The sequence below is a fragment of the Branchiostoma lanceolatum genome, chromosome 5 (genome assembly GCF_035083965.1).
Source record: "Branchiostoma lanceolatum isolate klBraLanc5 chromosome 5, klBraLanc5.hap2, whole genome shotgun sequence".
Taxonomy (NCBI): domain Eukaryota; kingdom Metazoa; phylum Chordata; class Leptocardii; order Amphioxiformes; family Branchiostomatidae; genus Branchiostoma; species Branchiostoma lanceolatum.
The window spans coordinates 7,990,740-8,010,499 of NC_089726.1; the positions used below are offsets into that span (position 1 = coordinate 7,990,740).

The 19,760-nt window shown below is 43.1% G+C and overlaps 2 protein-coding genes across 2 annotated transcripts; both read left to right on the forward strand.

Annotated features, from left to right (window-relative positions):
- The first annotated feature begins 37 nt into the window (after nt 1-37).
- On the forward strand, nt 38-8,749 carry LOC136434777 (uncharacterized). Its single transcript, XM_066427822.1, has 10 exons — nt 38-770; nt 1,242-1,469; nt 1,898-2,057; nt 2,433-2,548; nt 3,343-3,483; nt 3,711-3,843; nt 4,087-4,273; nt 4,855-4,928; nt 5,179-5,372; nt 7,014-8,749. The coding sequence occupies exons 1-10, from the start codon at nt 564-566 to the stop codon at nt 7,116-7,118; spliced, it is 1,545 nt and encodes a 514-aa protein (XP_066283919.1). The 5' UTR covers nt 38-563; the 3' UTR covers nt 7,119-8,749.
- A 641-nt stretch (nt 8,750-9,390) lies between these two features.
- Nucleotides 9,391-19,295, forward strand: LOC136434776 (kelch-like protein 24). The gene is made up of 7 exons (XM_066427821.1): nt 9,391-9,830; nt 13,636-13,793; nt 14,317-15,148; nt 15,437-15,607; nt 16,015-16,154; nt 16,599-16,756; nt 17,812-19,295. Exons 2-7 carry the CDS (start codon nt 13,648-13,650, stop codon nt 18,099-18,101), a joined length of 1,737 nt encoding a protein of 578 aa, XP_066283918.1. The 5' UTR covers nt 9,391-9,830; nt 13,636-13,647; the 3' UTR covers nt 18,102-19,295.
- Nucleotides 19,296-19,760: the final 465 nt, after the last annotated feature.

Here is a 19,760-nt window from a genome sequence, read left to right on the forward strand (position 1 = left end):
TTAAACCAAAGGTCAACTGGGTCAACATTTGACCTACATTTGGCGGGAAATGGCGGCATGTTCCGGGTTTTTGATGCAAACAACACATTTTGGAGGGAAAACGTTGTATAGAGCAATGCCATAATGCTTTAAAGCTGCGGGATACCATTGGCTTTAATCGACTCAGAGTTTCGGCTCCTGAGTGACACCGCAATGGTCTTATGTGGTCTTTTGTAAAAGTGGGCGTTGCGGCATCTCTCAAGCTTGCTCTGCGTGTTGGTATGACGTCTAGTGTTGGTTCTTCGGTAAACTTTAAACGACAACCGATGAACTCAGGATCACACGTGCGAATCTCGTGACACAAGGCTAGGCCGTTGCCCCCCTGCTGTGCTAGAAAAACATGCAAGCACGGGTACAAGTTGTACCGTACAACTTACTCAGGTACAACAGAAAGTCATAACCGGTGCGCTTCCACATGGTGTAGGCCTATCTGAACAAAAACTACTCTCGGGTTTCCACTCAGGCATGCATGAAGTTGAAGTGGTGTGCCTCATGTAGCTAGCAACGGTTTCACTTAAGCCACCATGGCTTACCGCACCACTGTGCTCCTAGCCTCTACTGTAGCCGCTGTTACAATACCTGGCTACTCAAACTACAGTAGGAAGAGATCACTGAAGTCCAGACGACAGCGGGTGATAGTGTTCACCCGGTACCCCTCACCCGGAACTACCAAATCTAGACTCGCCCCGGCGCTGGGACAACAGGGGGCTGCTCTGGCACAGCTGCACATGGTGATGGTCTTTCTGTTCAGTTTCAGTATTTTTTTATGTTTGACAATTTCACAAAGAATGTGAAGTTGTGAAACCATAAACAAGCTACTGTACTCGTACTGATAACTGCTGAGTCATTAGAAAACATTTGATTTGATACAATAACTGTTATGATATACACTTCCTGGGTACATATTTTTGGTACGCCTCAGGGGCGAGCTATCATTACAACAGCCCCGACTTACCAGTTTTGTGTATTGGTTCTTTAATTAGTTTAGGCAGAGATCATATGTCATCATATGTCATCATATCAACATACCTACAAAAAATCTTATAATTAGGTCTATTGATAGATTTCTACTTTCTGATTGATACAGATACTGGCCAGGTTTTGCCTTCTTTCAGCCATCTTTTATCAAACGTAACATGATCTGTGGCAAATGCCACGTTTGTTTATAATCTCTAACGTTATCGGTATATTCTATGTTACAGACAAACGCCATCCTGCATGAAGCAGGTAAACTTCAACAGAGGAACCCAGAGAACCTGTCAGTAGAGGTGCGCTACCATGGAGGTACCGAGGACGACATGCGGTACTGGCTGGGGAGGAGAGGAGACATCACCTGTTGGTGGAGGGTGCAGGATGGGGAGGACCTGGGACACAAAATGGCCAATGCTTTTATGGATGCTTTTAGAGAGGGCACTGAAAATGTGGTGTTGGTATGTACTGGGTTTACACAGAAGAATGGCTACGACTAATGGTTTTCATATTTTATGTATGTTGAATTGTGTTTTTACTCAATGTTATTGCTTTATATTTATATAGATGTTTTTGAGGAAAGAGCTTCTCTAAGCACTTTGCTTAATTGCCTGATCCTCAATAAATATATGTGAATAATAAAGAAGATGGTTTTCATAGTTCTTTAAATGGTAATAAAGTTATCATATTATACACCTTACCGTTTCTTAGCTCATCTGCATGTATCATTGTCGAAAAGAGTCATAACAATAGTGTCCTGAATGCTGTGAACCTTATCCCCAGTAAGACAATACACTCCTGTTTGAAATTGCAGAAATGCACCAAGTTGCTCCAAATGTAACACAATCCTTTGTATACCAGTTTTCCTTTTCTGTGTTTAACATTACAGGTAGGGAGTGACATTCCTGCCATCACTGCAGACGTTTTAGAGGAGGCTCTTCAGATTCTGCAGTCAGCTCAGGAAGAAGACATCTGTGTTTTAGGGCCTGCCATAGATGGAGGATACTATCTAGTCGGTCTGAACAGACGAACAAACAGTAGTGTTATAGGTAAAAATTTCACTGAAATGGTACATGAATAGATAAAGGAAGAAACCTTTGAAAAACATACTGTACAATCTATTCTAGAAAATAGGGTGAATGATACATGTAAGGAGAGTAAACAGATTAATCTGTATCTGTATAGCTGGTATATCTTCAATTCAGTGTAAACCAGCTAATGTCGTAACACACCTTCTTCCTACATTTGATAACATTTGAACTTCCAAGAAATTGATGAGGACTTGCCAGTGTGTTTTCAAGGTCTTTATAACAATATCACATCCTTTTCATTTTTCGCTTCTGGTATTTTTTCCCCTATAATCCCAAATGCCTCATATTCTCAGGTTAATAACTTCATCTTCTGTTGTTACGAATGTTGTACAGGGCAGCTGTTCCAGGGGATGAGGTGGGGGACAGAACAGGTGCTCCAGCAGCAGCTGCAGGTGGGGGAACGGCTGGGAGTCAGGTGCAACCTGCTGTCTCGAAGGTTACAGGATGTGGTGAGTAACTGTGATGTAAGATACAGACCCTGGACTCTGGTGTAAGATACAGACAGTGTTAGATACAGACAGTAGAGGCTCTAATAGCAGGTGTTTCAGTAGCAGATGTAGGGGGAACAGCTGGGGTTGCCACCTGTGGCCTCATAAGTTACAAGATGTGGTGAGTAACTGTGATGTAAGATACAGACCCTGGTGTAAGATACTGATGGTGTTCCAGTGGCAGTTGCTGGTGGGAAAGCAGCTGGGAGTTAGGTGCCACCTGTTGCCCCGCAAACTTGAGGATGTAGTGAGTAGCTTATGTGTTGTAAGAGACATACAACAGGTGGTTCCACAGCAGGTGCAGATGGTAAAATTGCTAGGAGTCAGGTTGACTTAGGGTTACTGGATGAGGGCGTGTGTGATGTAAGGGAGACAGCTGTATATTTTTCCAACCATATCGGTGCGGTCCCGGTGGTCAGCAATCCACCTTACGGTGAGTGGTGTAATTCACAGCATTACCAGTACAGGAGCTTACAGCAAACCAGACAAAGTGGAGAGAGTTGAAGAAGAACTGATTGCAGCTGCAGGGTGTCCAGACTACTGCAGCAGCAGAACACAGTGGACTACTACTACAGTACAGCCAATGCTCAAATAATGCTAGTTGTAAGACAAATGCCACAGGATGCTGAGGAAATGAAGAACAATTGGCACAGGCCACTCAAGTAATTGAAACCTCAATAAGTAGACATAAGTATAAGTAAGACCAACTCTGTGTGTTACATTGAATCATATCTGACCACCAAAATCTGTTTCAGGACACAGCTGATGACCTTGGTGAGTTTGAGCGGAGGACAGGCATCCCTCGTCAGGAACTGTGCAGCCCAAAGTGGAGCGTCATCATTCCTGTACTGAATGAGGCAGAGAATATCAAAGCTGTGATAGATAATGCACTACAGGTAATGTTTTCCTGATAAAGAATTATCAAATTGTTAACATGGTTCTGGTGTACTTGTGTAGAACTTTGATTAATGGATTTTATTTGTGGTTTGAAATTAAATAGCGAGCTTGAAAACCTTGTGTAAAGCTATTGTTTTGTTTTGTTTCATTGATTTGAAATTGTAATGAAACAATATGACAGTCACTGTAGTCAGTGATTATGCTGAAGACCTGTGCTATTTTACAGGAGTTCCCACACCAACATCAGATAGAAGTAGTGGTGAGTGATGGAGGCAGCACAGATGGTACTCCTGACGTTGTCAGAGATATTGCCAAATCCTATCCTCAGGGCACAGTCAAGCTTGTCTCTGGACCTAATGGTAATAATGTTGATATTACGTACACATGAGGGCATTTTGCCAATCAAGTCATTTTATGGTCAGAGCATCCCTAACTTTTTTCAAATTTTTTGTTGTCTGAGGAAGATTCTTCTTTGATAGCCAATGCTAGAAGCTTTGATTTACACTACTTTATTACTAAGTACATGTAGCTGAATTGAAGTGATTGTGAAATGGTTACTTTCTTCTTGGCCAACTAATATTTTACCTAAACCCTGTCACTAGGTAGAGGAGTGCAATTGAACACTGGTTCCCAGCATGCATCAGGAGACTACCTCCTCTTCCTGCACGCTGACACAAGGCTGCCATCGTCATGGCAACAGGATGCATACAAGACGCTTTGCAGACCAGGTGTGGCGGTCGGAGCCTTCCCTTTTGGACTGGATGTGATAAAAGATTCAAATCATTCCAAGTACAAATATCCTCCTCTTGCAGATATAGTTAAGAATGCATTTCAGTACCAAGGCTATTGATAGTACATTATAGTATATGATGGAAGAAGGCTCTTCAGCACTAAGGTATGGTGAGAAACATCATAGTGCAAGGTGGAAGAATGGGAAGGAACATTATAGTGTAAGAAGAGAATGCATTTCAGTACCAAGGCTAGGGTGGTACATTGAATATATTCTCTTCTTCTTGCAGATGTTTTGAAGAATGCATTTCAGTACCAAGGCTATTGGTAGTACATTGTAGAATATGATGGAGGAAGGCTATTCAGCACTAAGGTATGGGAAGAAACATTATAGTGCAAGGTGGAAGAATGCATTTCAGTACCAAGGCTAGGGCAGTACTATAGTATGTGTATATGATAATGATGGAAGGACTTCAGCACAAAGGTCAGGGAAGGTGCATTATAGTTATATATGAAGGTGGTACATTACAACTGAAATATGAAATGGATGGCATTTACAAGTACCATGACATCTTTGGACATCTTTGGACTTGTATCTGATATATTTGTATCTGATATACATTTTGTATTTGTTATTTCAGGTCAGATTCCTGGTGGTTCAGGGCACAGATGAGACTTCTGCAGTGGGGAACCAACTTGAGAGCTTCATTCTTTGGTGAGTCCCACCTGCCACTAAATAACAGTAGATGATATATTTCTCCATCACTGGTCTATCATTTGATGCATACATTTGACAAAGTAGGTACATGCCTGTCATTGATATCACTCTTATTGGACTAGCTATGCCAAAATTTGTATTAATGATTTTTTTCACAGCTTCACCCTGTTCCATCCTCACCTTGAAGGTTGGGGACTGTGGTCTCTTCCAGCACAAGCTTTAACCACAATCAATACATTTATCTCAGAGCTACCATATGGAGACCAGGCACTGTTTATGACTAAGAGACAGTTCCATGCAGTGGGAGGCTTCCCAGAGTTTCCTCTGCTGGAGGATGTAGAGTTGGTGAGGAGGCTGAAGCAGCACGGCCACGTGGGCATCGCCGAGGGGAAGGGTGTTGTCACCTCCGCTCGCAGGTGGAGGAAACATGGATATCTCAAGGTAGGCGGGATCTAACGTTTCTCTCTCTATCTCTCTATCCAATTTAACGTCTTTTGTTCCCCATCATCTGGGGGTTAGACCTACTTGCACATGGATGGGAAAGCCCCAGAACTCCTCATCAAGTGCAAGTCCTATTTTGTAGCAAGAGTTTTTACGGCTGGATGCCCTTCCTAACGCCAACCCAAACCCTACTGCTGGGCTTAGGACATGGAAAATGTGTGTTAAGTGCCTGTCCCAAGGGCACAACGTCTGGGTGCATGTCCGGACATGTCTGGGTACTCCACTGGGGATTGAACCTGGGTCTTATTGGTTCATAGCCGGATGCTCTGCCACTGTGCTACACAGACGTTTCCTAGGTGTAAACATTGTAAGTCGGATGTCCCTGTAGCTCAACTGGTAGCAGCCTCACAGTTAGCTCCTGGTTCCAAGAGGAGGAGCTTTGAGCAGGTTAAAAGAGAAGGGCTAGCAACCCCTCCCTGTAAAAATACACTGCTAAAAACAGCAAGGAAGGAAACTTGCTGACCTATGGGCCACTTGGCATTACAAGGTAAATAACAGCATTCTTGAAAATATGGCAGTAAAGTATCTGGACTGTACATAATTGAAAACATTTCATGGAAATTCAGTATACATGTATGGTGGGCAAAATGACAGTTCATACACATTTAATGTAAATCTCTCTTTTTTTACCATTTGAATTGTCAATGTAAGAGCAACCAATGACTTTTTGTTACAAAACTTTCCAGTGCATTTTCCATTTTAACAGGCATACACCCAACATTTACATGACATCACCCTGTGACATACTCCTTTGTCACAGTCCCCACACCCTTGTCTCACTTATGTAGATTTAACGAGCCAAAAGCGTAAGCACCATTTTGTCCCTAGCATTACAACTGCCTTTACAATGACATCATCCGCAATGTCTTACATGGACAAAGCCATAAATCACACATCATTATGTACACACTTTTATATTCCCAACCTCCAAGACATAGTCATAATTACAGACATAACTTTATCCTTTGACAGAAACCTACATTTGGGAATTAATCATCTTCTGCAAAGGACAATATTTTGAAGGTTGTCATTGCTACATGTAGTTACGAAGCACATTAAGCAAAGTCCTTGAAACAACACATCTTTATCGTTGGTCTCCTGTGGTGTACAACGAGATGTTAACACGTTAGGTGTGTCTTATGATGATGTTATGTGCAACCTGTTATTAAGAGCTGCTGTATCAGCAACTCTAAGGCATGGGACGTCTGCTGTTTTTGTGAAACTGACCAACGCCTGCATGAATTGAAACCAGGGCTGTCTCTAGGACCTGTCCCTTTGTCCCGGGATAGAAATCTACCAGTTGGGAGGGACAAAGATTTCACCACGTCCATCCAAAGATCTGAACTTAGTGACATGAAACTGATGAAAATGTATCTTTCGTAACCTTAAAATGACAGATTTGGCAACAAAAATTTAACAACATGGGCTCCCAAACAATGAGTGGGACGGAAAAAAATCTAAAGCTGGAGACAGCCCTGACTGATACCATATATTATAATAGTTTGCAACACAATTGGTCGTGTTATAATTTGCATCTTCACAGACACCTGCCTCATGTTGTGTTTTGTTTCTCACATCCAGGTGACATCGATGAACACGTTCATCCTACTGGCATACGAGATGGGGGTTCGACCCGACACATTAGCGGAGTGGTACTATGGCAAAAGACTGCCAGACAAAGAATGAAACATACTTAAAGGGGTATATTACCTATGTGTGGTCTCTCAAGTTTGACATATTTCTATATCCAAATGTTAAGCCTGGGGGGGGGGAGTCATTCTTAGGGAGAGGGCCCAATAAGCCCCCAACAGTGGTCATGAGAGATTGTATAACAGAGGATAAGACTAAAGTGTGCTTATACATGTATTAATAACCTATGGGTGGTCTCACAAGTTTCAAATTTTCAAAAACCAAGTATAAGCCTCGAGGTTTTGAAGACAGGGTATGGTATAATGTAGCAGAGTGATATTGGCACACTTGACTTTAACCTTTTCCCTGCTGCCTAACCTCTTGACCAATACAGAATTGATAGCCAAACAGCAACTTGCAACTTCAGTGTGCTGAAGGTTAAGTCAACTAAGGTTATAGTGATTGGAAAGGAAGCAAACAAGTCATATTGAAGTATGGAAGGATGTCCAGTTTTTTTGCCTTCTATGTGTTTGTCCAGATGAAAGTCTTGAGACAATTCTCTTCCTTTTTCTAAAGAACATGACAATATAGAGGTTAGGCCTTAAATCAGCTGGTGGTTTCATGATGAACAACAAGCCGGCAAAACTTCTCATTTTTAAGGGCTGGTGCATTGTTTGATTATATGTGACAAAAAGCAAAATTGCTACCTCAGACATCTGATGTCATGCTTTCAATGCTAGACGGACAATCAATGTTAGTCACTGAGTAATAATGAAAATTATTCTTCAGAAGTTTTTCAAATGTAAAACATTTTAATATTGAAGAATTACAGTTATAAAATGTATAGGAAATAATACTGTAATTATCACTGTCATTATCACTGTCACTATCACAATATATTGTACCTGTTGTAATTACCTCAACCATCTTAATACTCATTTTATATTGTACAAAAGTGTGAACCATTGACTCGCTTAAGTTTGCTCTATGGGCAGATCTCTGATATTATAGAGTTAGTTTGTTGTTAGGGACCACTCACTGTCCATACAAAGGCCATGTTTTACAACTCAAGAGAACAAAGGGTACTGTAAAATTGAATGCATTTTAGGTTTGCAGTGATTAAATTTCACGTAAGGGAGAAATGGAGTGTTTGTGGTTAGTTTTAGTCTGTGGTTGAAATAAGGTGGTAGGCGGGCAGAAGACAGAACAAGCGTTGTTGCGGTGGTTTTGATTTCGTGGTGAAGAGGTGAAAACCGCGAACAATAAACCACCGTGAACTTAAATGCATTCACAGTATCTGCCATTGATCATGATCAACAGTTCTTGCCACTGAGAAACAGATTGAGTGTGATAAGAATTGCCATTTTACCACTTTTACTCAGGTTGATCTTTGTTTTTAAAAAACACTATCTGCCATTGCAATGTAATAATGTGTATAGTCTGAACTTGCCAGAACCTGTGGTATGTTGAAGAAAAGCATGTCTTACACTCATCAAAGTTTATAACCCACAAAATATTGGGTGATACGTTCAGTATTGAAACCAGTATCTTGTAACAGTTTTATATCTTATATCTTAATATTAACTCAATTGTGAGATATGACTATTGCAAGACTTCATAAAATGTTATAGAAGCTATTACATGTATACATTTGTAGTCTTTTATGATGAATAAAGCATTTTCTGAAAGTTCTTTGTAGTCATTTATTGTATTGTCTGATTGTCTACCAGTGCTAGGTAGGAGCAAGGAGGTTTTTTTTGTATACGTTCTTCGGTCGATTAGACGTAAAATTAATTAGATGCAAAACGTTGATGAAAGATCAAAGCTGATGTTCAGCACCTATTTTTATTTGCCCTTTTTTGCATACTTCCATTCATTTGCAAAGTGGTTGCAATCCTTGCTAACAGCAAGGATGATTTCTCAAGAGGTGTCTCTTTATTTTTCATGGCCATGTCACGGAAAAACACGTCCACACAAGGTCTGATGATAATGGGAGTGATTACACGAAACTGCCGGCCTTGTGTGCCTACTTTTTACTCCCTGGTTGCGTGTTTCCAGATGGCCCTTGAAACGGAAAGTGCAGAAGGACCCAGAAGGGCTGTAACACCTGCATGACGTCATAGACCAGTGAAATCACCTCTAAACCTCACCATAAACCAATTTGAATCAATTACGCCATGTGAAACAGGCTGCTAATTACGAGCGAAAAGCGATGATTGTGTTGGTTTTTACATGTGTGTAAGACACAGAATGAAAATTACACCTTGCGCCGGTGTTGCAGTCTCCTAGGATCAATATATATACATACGGCTCTTGGGAGGGGGCCAAGACAAGCTGTCAGTCAAGACTATATCAAAGGGGTCGCTGGTTACTTTTGCAAAGCAAATTAGAGTGTTTTTATCAGGGGGAGCGTTGTCTCAAGTGGATACAGCAGGCTCTGTTCTTACCTCTCTAAACACAAGCGGGACACCTGAGACTGAGGTTTTTCTTACCTGGTTGGGTTGACATCCCCTTCACGTGACCGTCGTTCTCGGCCGCCATTGGCTGGCTGGGCGATAATACAGGTGACCTCTGGCTCGGTACATTTTAGCAGCTGGCCAGCGCATTGTTGCGGGGGTCCCGGCCCTTAAGAGATACAAGTCAAGGAGCTAGCTCGACAAATTAAGGTCCGGGAGTGAAATGACAAAGAAACACTTTCCTTCTGTATTTTCTTCGTCACCCAGGAATCGGAGGTGCCCCGTTTTCATTGCTCGCGACAGGTGAATTCAGGTGAGTTACCGTGTTTGTCTTGTGCCTGTGGATATAGCGAATCACTGTTGGTGGAAAATATACATGTTGTGTACGCCTCCGGGCTTTTTAAAGTCTAGGATTTCACAGGATCGATTTCTTGCCACGGTTGTTTTGCCTTTTGATGTCGACTGACCTGATTGTGTGTTTTTATGTGGCTTGGAAAAACAAGAATAGGTGGTGAACGCGAACCCGACTGATAACTGTAATGATAACAATTCCGGGTGAAACGTGGACAGTATACAAAGGTACACATTCCACCGTAACAAATCAACCTAATTCTTGATCCATTGCTGTGCTGGCCTGGATACAGAATTAGCGTTACGCGATTGGATTTGGGGCAGATTAGGTATTTACAAATGGTAAACATGCGCCCACATGGCGATCGTCGGTGCGCTGACAACTTGAATATTTTTGCAATGACGTCCCACTTTCAGTCACCCACTTTAAAAAAACATTGTTTACATGCCGAATCCTGTTGTATAGAGAAGGTCATCGTGTTTGTTCTATTATGTTCGAGATGTTTGTCGGGCTTAAAGGGGGGTTTTCTAAACGTGCACTGAACTTGGAAAACAAACGTTCTTTCATTGAATGGAAAGAATGACGTTCGTTTGACATCACTGTGACATGTGGTATTCAGCCCAATCTTATGCCGTCTGCAAGCTGTTCGAGAAATGAAATTAACGTGCTATATTGTAGCTCAGTTGGTAGCCTATTCACAGTTAAGCCCCCTGGTTCCAATTAGTTGGGACTGGGAGACCCCGGTTCGAATCCGGGAAGGGTATCCTAGTTGGAGCGGTACCGTCTTTCGGAAGAGACGTTTACAAAATGGGGGTCCCGTCTTCGAGGAGGCAGTGCCTCGAGCACGTTACAGCCGTTGAGCCTCATTACTCAGATGGTTACTAGTACCTACTGGCTGTAATAATACAACACGGTGAATTCTCATATTTCCAACAAGTGCAGCAGCTGAGACGCGTCGTGGGATACATAGTTGAAGTTCAAGGCGTAAATGAAAGCCTTGTCGAACAATAGTCAGGATTTGTCTGATGCACATGACTTGTGGGCCAGGCGAACCACCTGTGAACTTTCAAACATAACCAATTCCTCGTGACGGCACACTAGTCACGGCAGCTGCTAGCGCTGCGTTTTTCAATGGGCATAAGTCTTTTTATAGAAATGATATATACATATAGGATAACCAATATCCTTTGAGTCTGAAGAAAATGTGCAGTTTGTCAATGAAAAATTCGAAGGGTCCAGATTGTATCTTGACGCCAAAGGCATTTCTTAATATAAGATTCACAATATTCGTTGTCTTCGTGACATTCTGGCGTCTTGATACTAGATTGTTCCTAGAGAAATATCAAGCTCATCTGTCCACTTGCTCCCATACTGTCGCCTAGTGTATTTCCGTAATAGCATTGTGTACAGAGAACATGGTCTATCTGCACATATTGGAGTATGAACGAGTGACACCAAACACATTGCTAGCGCTGCAGAGTGATGTAAAACGGCCTACTCTGCAGCTTTTTCAAAGCATTTTATCATCGTCATAGCGTCATGTTTGACTGTCCTAGAAAAATAGCCAGACCAAATGTCCACCCAAGCCTTATAAAGGTGCTACCGTGCAATATGTACAGAAAGCATGGTTTGTACATATTGACATGTGCGCCGTGACACACGCTGACTGAGTGACAGGACGACTCAGGCGCGAAGAAGTGGGTAGCAACCGGGGCTAACAGTCCTTTGTTCCGGCGCCTCTGCACCTTAACCCGCGGGTCTTTCTTCAATAGGATCAGCGAAGAGAAAAGACGCGAACTGTGTTTGTCTGATACACAGATATTACCTGCCTTGATGAACGTGTAGAGCAGGATCGGAGACCGCGTTTGGTTAACGTCGATCATTGTTAAAAAAAGCGTACGGAAATATTGACTTCTGCGCGCCATTTGCCAGTCTTCTGTGACGGCCACGCATTGTTTGCGCTGCTTTTTCACGAAGTGTTTATTAAGTCTTTTCACTCTGTAAAGTGTATATCGTGCGAGGGAAAATATTGACTTAGACCCCGCCTTCTACTGAAATAGCCGTGCCACATGACAACAGCGGGGGCGTGCGCAGTGAAAGGGATCCGTGAACCATTTCTGGTGAGGGGCGCAAAGTAGAGATATTGTTGACGTTAATAGTTGTCTTGGTAGAGCCACAGCTTCGTCGATTACTGTAAATGCGTTTAAGTTCGCGGTGATTTAATTCCGCGGTAGGGAAAATTGAGTTTTTGACGGTGGCTTTAAGTTCGCGCGTTATTGCGAAAAGCGCGAAGAGTAAACCACCGCGAAGATGCACCTTATTTTGTTTCACTTGAAAAAGGAATGATTAGAACCTTTGTTAGCAAAAAGAATTTCTGTGGAAGTTGTAAAGTGTACGCATACTAGCCATCGATACAATGGAGACTGTGCTGCCTGTCATTTGCTTTCCTTAGATCAAAGTAAAGTAAAAGCCGGTGCTTGGAAAATGGCAGGAAACCGCGATTACGGGACTATAGAAGACGTCACGTTTCAAAAGAGGGTCACACATCGAAGGTTCAACAAGTGTTTTCAAAGCACGTCTTGTTTTCTTTGTGCGTGTGTGTCTTAGACCCCCTTTTCACCAGCGCTAGAGACTGCGACCGCTCAGCACCCAAAGATTGGACAGATCGCTCAACGAATTTCATAGATAGAGAACGGTTTTTTAAACGTTTTTGTGTGTTTTGTTGTCCTTTGGATCATACTTTTACATCTTGCATAGTATTACAGTTATGAAATGAAAGGTTACACAAATTCGACTTAGTCGCTCAGAGAATCCCCGGGGGCATTAAGAAAGGAAGCACTTTTGGTCGTGCGGCGCGCCTCTAAGATCGCCCCAAGGTGTACTGTACATACTCTGTCCTCTAATACATGCCTCGTCCTTTCACGAAAACGATAGATTGTGGGGAATTGCTGCCCTGTCGTGACGAATTACATGTTGTGCCGAAGTCACCTCAGCCAAAGGCCACACCAGAAGACCCGTGTTATGGCTACAAAATTATAGTGATGAGTAACACAGGGTCGGGTAAACATGCTATTTTCGCTGCAGGGAAATATGCACCACCCAATCGTGTACGTCAGTCTTAAGAAGCTCCAAGCAGATGTTCGAACGCAGAATTGTAGGGGATACAGGGGTAGAGGACTGTCAGAAAAGGTTACAATCGTCCACCCCAACATCTGCTTGGAGATGACGGCAGTCTATCCTTAGCCTGTATGTGCAAGTAAAGTAAAATTCTGAGCAACCAACTTGTGCTGATCATAAAAGTTAAGATTTCCTATTTTGTCGGGAACTGGGGATGATGTCACAACTTCTCATTGGGGGAAAATGGCCACTCTATTAATAGAAATGTGAAGGCGTGACCATGATGATTATCTTACCCTCGTTACTTACAATTACAAAACATGTAGTGTTTTTCTAAGAACCCCAAGAAAACCAATGTATCCAGCCAAACAGGTTTGTAGTGGCCATTCAATTAGGGACAAAGTATGGGAAATGGTGACAGTAGACAGGTGGCCACTATGAACAGAATTTATGATATTTGGTTCAATGGGAAATTAATCTAAGCACCACTTAACAGTGGTCACAAGGGACAAGTTGTCCTTATGTAGGCGTGGTTACTACAAGACATTATACAGGTTTTTCTGTTTAAATTCTTTGCATTAGCACCTACAAAAAGATATACATGAAGTAACTTCTCACATTACTAACTTTTACATATGTTTATTTTCAGCACGCCACCGCCATGCCCAGTCCCACCACAGACAGACTGGACTTCCACCAGCCCTTCCAGGCAGCAGACATCCTGAAGGCGCTAAATGACATGCGCGGATTCAAGGTGCTGACTGACGTCATCCTGACGGTAGAAGATGAGGAGTTCCACTGCCATCGGTAAGTGGAAGACGTCAACGAACTTTTAAGTCGCAAGATTTATGTACGGTCAAATCTGTCTAAGACGATCATCCATGGAACCGTTAAAATCTCGTCTATGTGGACAGGTGGTCAATAGGGAAAATTATGTAAGGGACCATCAGAAACTCATATGGGCCAGATGATCCTTATGAGAGGTAGTCACTAAAAACAAATGTTACATTTTACTGGACTGTCTGCAGTAACCTTCTCACTAAAGCTCAAAGTCCATACCTTACAGCAGGAGTTCCCCCCAAATCCTCAACCATAGTTATATAGTTACCTTAAAAACTGGATGAAACATAATCAACCGAGTAAAACAAAAATAAACACAGATATACATATTTTGTGATATACTAGTATATTGTACATCTTACAATAGTTTTTAATCCCGATAATTGAGAAATTGAGTTCATACGGCTTTTAAAAAAGTGCAATTTTAATTGTGATCAGACATTTTCTCATATTTATTTCACCAAGTCTTTAAATCCCGTGTTGTTCGCAGAGCGGTCCTGGCGGCCAGCAGTCCCTACTTCACGGCCATGTTCGCGGGGAACCTGCGGGAGAGCCGGGCAGAACAGATCAAGATGGAAGGCATCCCCGCGGACACCATGCAGCTTCATCTCGACTACGCCTACACCGGTAGAGTCACCATCACACGCGACAACGTCTTTCAACTCTTCGAAACCTCCGACTTGCTGCAGGTCTTGCCGGTCAAAGACGCTTGCCTGACCTTCTTAGAGAGGATTCTAGACGTCTCGAACTGTATAGAGATTCGCAAGCTAGCCGAGATCCATTCGTGCGACTCGCTGTTCCGCAAGGCGAGAGACTTGGCCCGAAGTCGGTTCTCCAAAGTTATCAAAACGGAGGAATTCCTGCAGCTTCCCAAACAGTACATCGTGGACTATCTGTCCGACGACGAGCTGAACACGGAAAACGAGGAAGAGATCTACAAGGCGATCATAAGATGGATCAAGTTCGATCGGGAGAGCAGATCGCAGGATCTGGATCAGTTGATCGAGTTGGTGCGTCTACCATTCGTGACGCCGGAATACCTGATCTCCAAGATCGCCCTAGATCCGCTTGTGTATAACTCCGACGGGTGCGTCCAGCAGATCTACGAGGCCAGAGCCTTCCAGATCTCGGGCACGTACAGACGAGCGGTGAAGACGAGACAGAGACGGCCGCGAAAGTGCAACTGTGTGGAGGTGATGGTGGCGGTCTGCGGAGAGAAGAAGACTTTCAAGGGGTCGAGCAAGGCGCGGGAAGTGCCTTACTATGACCCCGTACACCAGAGATGGCGAGCACTGGGTCCCGTACCGTCTAAAGATCTCCAGGTACTGTACTTTTTTTAGTGCAATATTTTATTATTTAAACGATACATGGCGACACACCTCAAGTCGTAGACGTATTTTCATGTTGTCCACCAAAGACAACACAAATAAATAAGTACAAAACAGGCAAAGTCAATTATACAAATATGAATCAAGATCTATGAAGTTAACAAAGGTTTTGAGTCCATTGAGACTGATAGGTTGATGTTGGAAAAATGAATCGTTATCAAAGAGATTTGAATCTGTCATAAATTTTTGGACATAAAGTAATATTTGAGATTTTTTTCCCAGGTCTCCAGCGCTGTCTCCACAGGTTACGACATCTACATCACAGGCGGGTTGATAAACGACAAGGCGCGGAAGGATGCCATGTGCTACGTGTCCTACCTGAACGTGTGGAAACCCATCGCGTCCATGCTCCACCCGCGCTACCACCACGGCGCCGCGGTGCTGGACGGGAAGGTTTGCTACTCTGCCGTTCTTAGTACAGCCACTGAACGATCGCCGATCTCGTTAATCTGTCAGTGTAGGATGATATAGGGCACACAGATTTTAGTTTCATTACAGTTCGTGGTCAGAAAGTTACACCTTATGCACTCTGAGCTGTATTTCCCATCAGATATTGTTTAGTAAGGATTTTAGATGGAATGTTGACATAGGGTGTTTGCCCTCATGTGACTATGTACAGCGCAAGTTCACCAGAGGTTTTAACAACAATCGTTAGTCATGCTTCAATTAATCCCTTTTGTGGCTGCCATGGTATTTGATTCTAATTTTATTGTGATTTTGTCAATAACCATTCCCTCATTCCTTCCTTCCTTCATTCATTCCTTCCTTCCTTCATTCATTCATGCATTCATTCATTCCAGGTGTACGTCATCGGCGGGTACGACGGCCAGCGGTGCCTGGAGGACGTGGAGCGGTACGACCCCGACCAGGACAAGTGGGAGCGGCTCGCTCCGCTGGTGCACGCCGTCAAGTGCCCCGCCGTGGCCGCCTACGACCGCAGGTACCGTACCGGCACTGACTATACTCATTGTCGCACTACAGAACTAATGCTCTGGTACCATTTTCAGTCCGGGGCCCGACCGGGCTGTTTGCAACAACGAAAAACAAAGAATGCATATCAATATTGTATCTTTCGTTTTGGATTTGGAAATTGGACCGAAGCATAAGCTCTTATATGTGTTGGACAATAACTTTCGTTTCGATACCAGTAGTGTCGAACGTACAGAGACCCTACTTTTGATTGTATTGTCAGTAACCCTCACGTCAACTTTTACACATGTCGATAGTGATGATTGTGACCTGTACACATTTCAAGTACCGTCCGATTTATTCCGAAGTTTTTATTGTATGAGGTGAAGATTGTAAAATCCGGCGCAAGTCGGTATCTACTTCAGGGCCGATTTGTTCTATAGTTTGCTCAATAAACCGATCGCTACCACCGCAGGATCTACGTGTTCGGCGGGTTCTACGACGGGTACAACATCTCCCGGCAGCTGCAGTGCTACGATCCGCACACCAACTCCTGGAGCGTGGTGGAGTCCAACATGATAGACTACACATGCGCACATGCCGTCAGACTCGACAACCGGATATACTTACTAGGTGGGCACTCGTCGTGGCGTGTGCTAATATATGTCATCGTTCGTTCGTTCAGACCCTGCTAGTGGCACATAGGGCAGTAGCAGGGTATATCATTCCAGGGAGGAGCTGCTGGCCCTCCCCCTCTAACATGCTCAAGGCACCTTTAACAGAACACGGGACCCCCCTTTTTACGTCCCTTCCGAAAGACGGGTGCTGCCCCAACCGAGATGTTGTGTTCAGGATTGAACCGGGATCTCCAAGTTAACAACTAATTAGCACCAGGAGCTCAACCGTGAGGCTTCTATTTGTTGAGCTACAGGGACATATGTCAAAGATTAAGCTATATTTTAGATAGTTCAGCTAAAACATAAAGTTTTTAAGGTGAATATAAATTATTTTCAGGGTGTATTGTTCCAAAGTTGTTGCTGTTTCGACGAAGGTCTTTTGGAAATATTGTTGACAGAAAGGAGACAAGCGTCCTTTGTTCACGGCCGAAACTGACGTCATTCATCAAATTGAACGTATAATCAAAAGGCCATAACGATGATAGTGTCGACTTTAACAACTTATAATTACATATCATAAATCTACCACACAGTGACATGGACGTCAGACAGAAGGACTCATTGCATGTCTGGCTCCAACGTAATCCGTCGTTTCCTTTCCTCTAGACGATGCAAAATGACGAAAGGTCTCGGGAAAGCTTTTTAACGAAGGAAAGACAAAGAAGTCTTCATACTTAAGTGACAACCTGCGATCATTAGTATACGTTTTTAATGCATGTAATATTTTCTCTGGTTCCAAAAGGCAATTACACACCTGGCCTCATGTAAGATGACGGAAGGTCTTTTAAGGAAAGCAGGACAAAGAAGTTCTTATCCTACGTTGGCAACTACGAGTATGTACAGCAAAAGTACCAAAGTAACGGGTACGGCTTTCTCAGCACTCGGTGTCCAGTACCGTAGTTATGTCTAGCACTGGGTCCAGTGGTGACTGGCGACGTCATCACTGGAAAACCCCGTATCAGCACTGTATATGTACATGCGTCTTATATGTGACATTTCGTTTGTCTTTAGGTGGCTCCTCCAAGACAGTAAAGGCTTACGACCCATCTGACGACTCCATCGTCCGCGTGGCCGACATGAACATCAAGCGCGACAACTGCGGCGTCAGCGTGGTGGGCGGGAAGATCTACGTGTCGGGCGGCGTCACCGAGTCCAACGGACCCGCCCTGGACTGCATCGAATGCTACGATCCCAAAAAGGATGAGTGGACGTTCGGACACAAGTTGCCCTGTCAGTTGTACCGACACGGGTTCGTCACTGTGCAGATGTACAAGGAAGATATTCATGCGGGACAGAACTAGTCTCCAAGCAGATCTACCGGTGGCATGACAGTATCTGTAGGGCCCAAATACTACCCAACCATGGCTCTATGATCCAACTGCCCACCGGTGGCCAACTGAATACTCTTTGGGCCCTTTGGACACTGTATTGCCACCGGTAGATCTGCTTGGAGATTAGGACAAACATAGCGCAGGAAAAATAGTTCCTCAAATCAAATTACGTCTTCTCAATCCCTCTCTCTTCGCGGCAGTGCCCCAACGGCAGAAACTTTAGGACGAGCTAAGGCTTGGTCACATTCGTCGTACGAAAGGTTTACGACGGCAAAATGAGACCATTCTCGAGGACAATATTGTGGATATGTTGAACAAAATTCAGCTGTTTTGTGACCGAAAATTATAAGTATCCTGTGAAAAAACATACGACAGTTGTGATCTCGCCTTAGGAATACGAGTATGGGAGTGTCACTAGGACCGGATGAGTCTAATTTGTTCAGAACGAATTCCTAGAACTAAATGATGTATTTCGCAGCATTTTTTGCTTCAAACCTGAAACATGATATTGTGATCCCTGTGACCCCTTGGGACAATAACACACTCGCTTAAAGTATGAAGCTATACCGAAAGCTGAGTTTTGTAAATATTTGTTTACCGGTGATAGGCATTAAAGGAGTCCTAAACTCCAGAAGAGGGTGTTATTCTTCAATATAAAAGGTTGTCTTACAAGACACACGTCGCTTAATTTATCACCATGGAATTCTGTAAAAAGTCGTCTGATTACGTATTCATTGATGCATAACTCATTGGAAAATAACACCCCCTTAATTCTGGAATTTAGGACTCCCTTAAGATACATGGCTGATTTTATGTTGGTAGGAATGGGAACATTAGACACGTAGTGGTATATCAAACAATGATGGCTTTTATGTTGTATGATTTATGTCTTTGATAAAGCTACTTGTTTACATTGAACAACGCTACGATGACATGTTATACATGTCAGATCAGATCGAATGCGAAATAAGTCTAAAAGAACATGACATTATGACCTTAAGGACGATCCCACCTAAATGACAATAGGGTGCCGACAAAATAGTATGAATTAAGTTATAGAACATACGTGGAATAATGGAATAAGGAATGAAAATATCAGCTTTATGTTTTATATATTTGGATATGTATTGTAAATGTACAGAGGAATAAATCAGATATTGACTATGACAATGTTCTTTTCCGTTGTAACGTTATATGAAATAGGTAAAGGGTAAATCGAAGTCGTAGGCAGCAACTTACATAATGTGACTTCGTCTCAGTGTCGTATATAAAAGTCATAAACACGAATTCAGGTTCCGAAATATGCATTTAACCTGTGTATCTTCGTTCGTTCAGACCCTTGCAGTGCCTAGTGCCACATAGAATCGAACAGCACCTTGAGCTTCCTCGCTGTTTCAGTAGCAGGGTATATTTCTATAGGGAGGGGTTACAAACCCTTTTCCCTTAAACGTGATCGAGGCATATCCTCGAACACGGGTCGTCCCTTCCAAAAGATTGTGCAGCCCCAACCGAGATGCCCTTCCTCGCATTGAACCGGGGTTTCCCAGTAATAAACTGATGGGAACCAGAAGCTCAACTTTGAGGCCTCTACCAGTTGAGCCAGAGGGACATCCTTTGTTTCATAATGGC

Excerpts from the sequence above, each read along its gene's own strand:
- LOC136434776 (XM_066427821.1), top strand. The coding sequence starts at position 13,648 with ATGCCCAGTCCCACCACAGACAGACTGGACTTCCACCAGCCCTTCCAG. Across the intron at positions 13,794-14,316 it reads GAGGAGTTCCACTGCCATCG|AGCGGTCCTGGCGGCCAGCA; the intron begins GTAAGTGGAAGA and ends TGTTGTTCGCAG. Across the intron at positions 16,155-16,598 it reads GTGGCCGCCTACGACCGCAG|GATCTACGTGTTCGGCGGGT; the intron begins GTACCGTACCGG and ends CTACCACCGCAG.
- LOC136434777 (XM_066427822.1), top strand. The coding sequence starts at position 564 with ATGGCTTACCGCACCACTGTGCTCCTAGCCTCTACTGTAGCCGCTGTT. Across the intron at positions 771-1,241 it reads CTCTGGCACAGCTGCACATG|ACAAACGCCATCCTGCATGA; the intron begins GTGATGGTCTTT and ends TCTATGTTACAG. Across the intron at positions 2,549-3,342 it reads CTCGAAGGTTACAGGATGTG|GACACAGCTGATGACCTTGG; the intron begins GTGAGTAACTGT and ends AATCTGTTTCAG.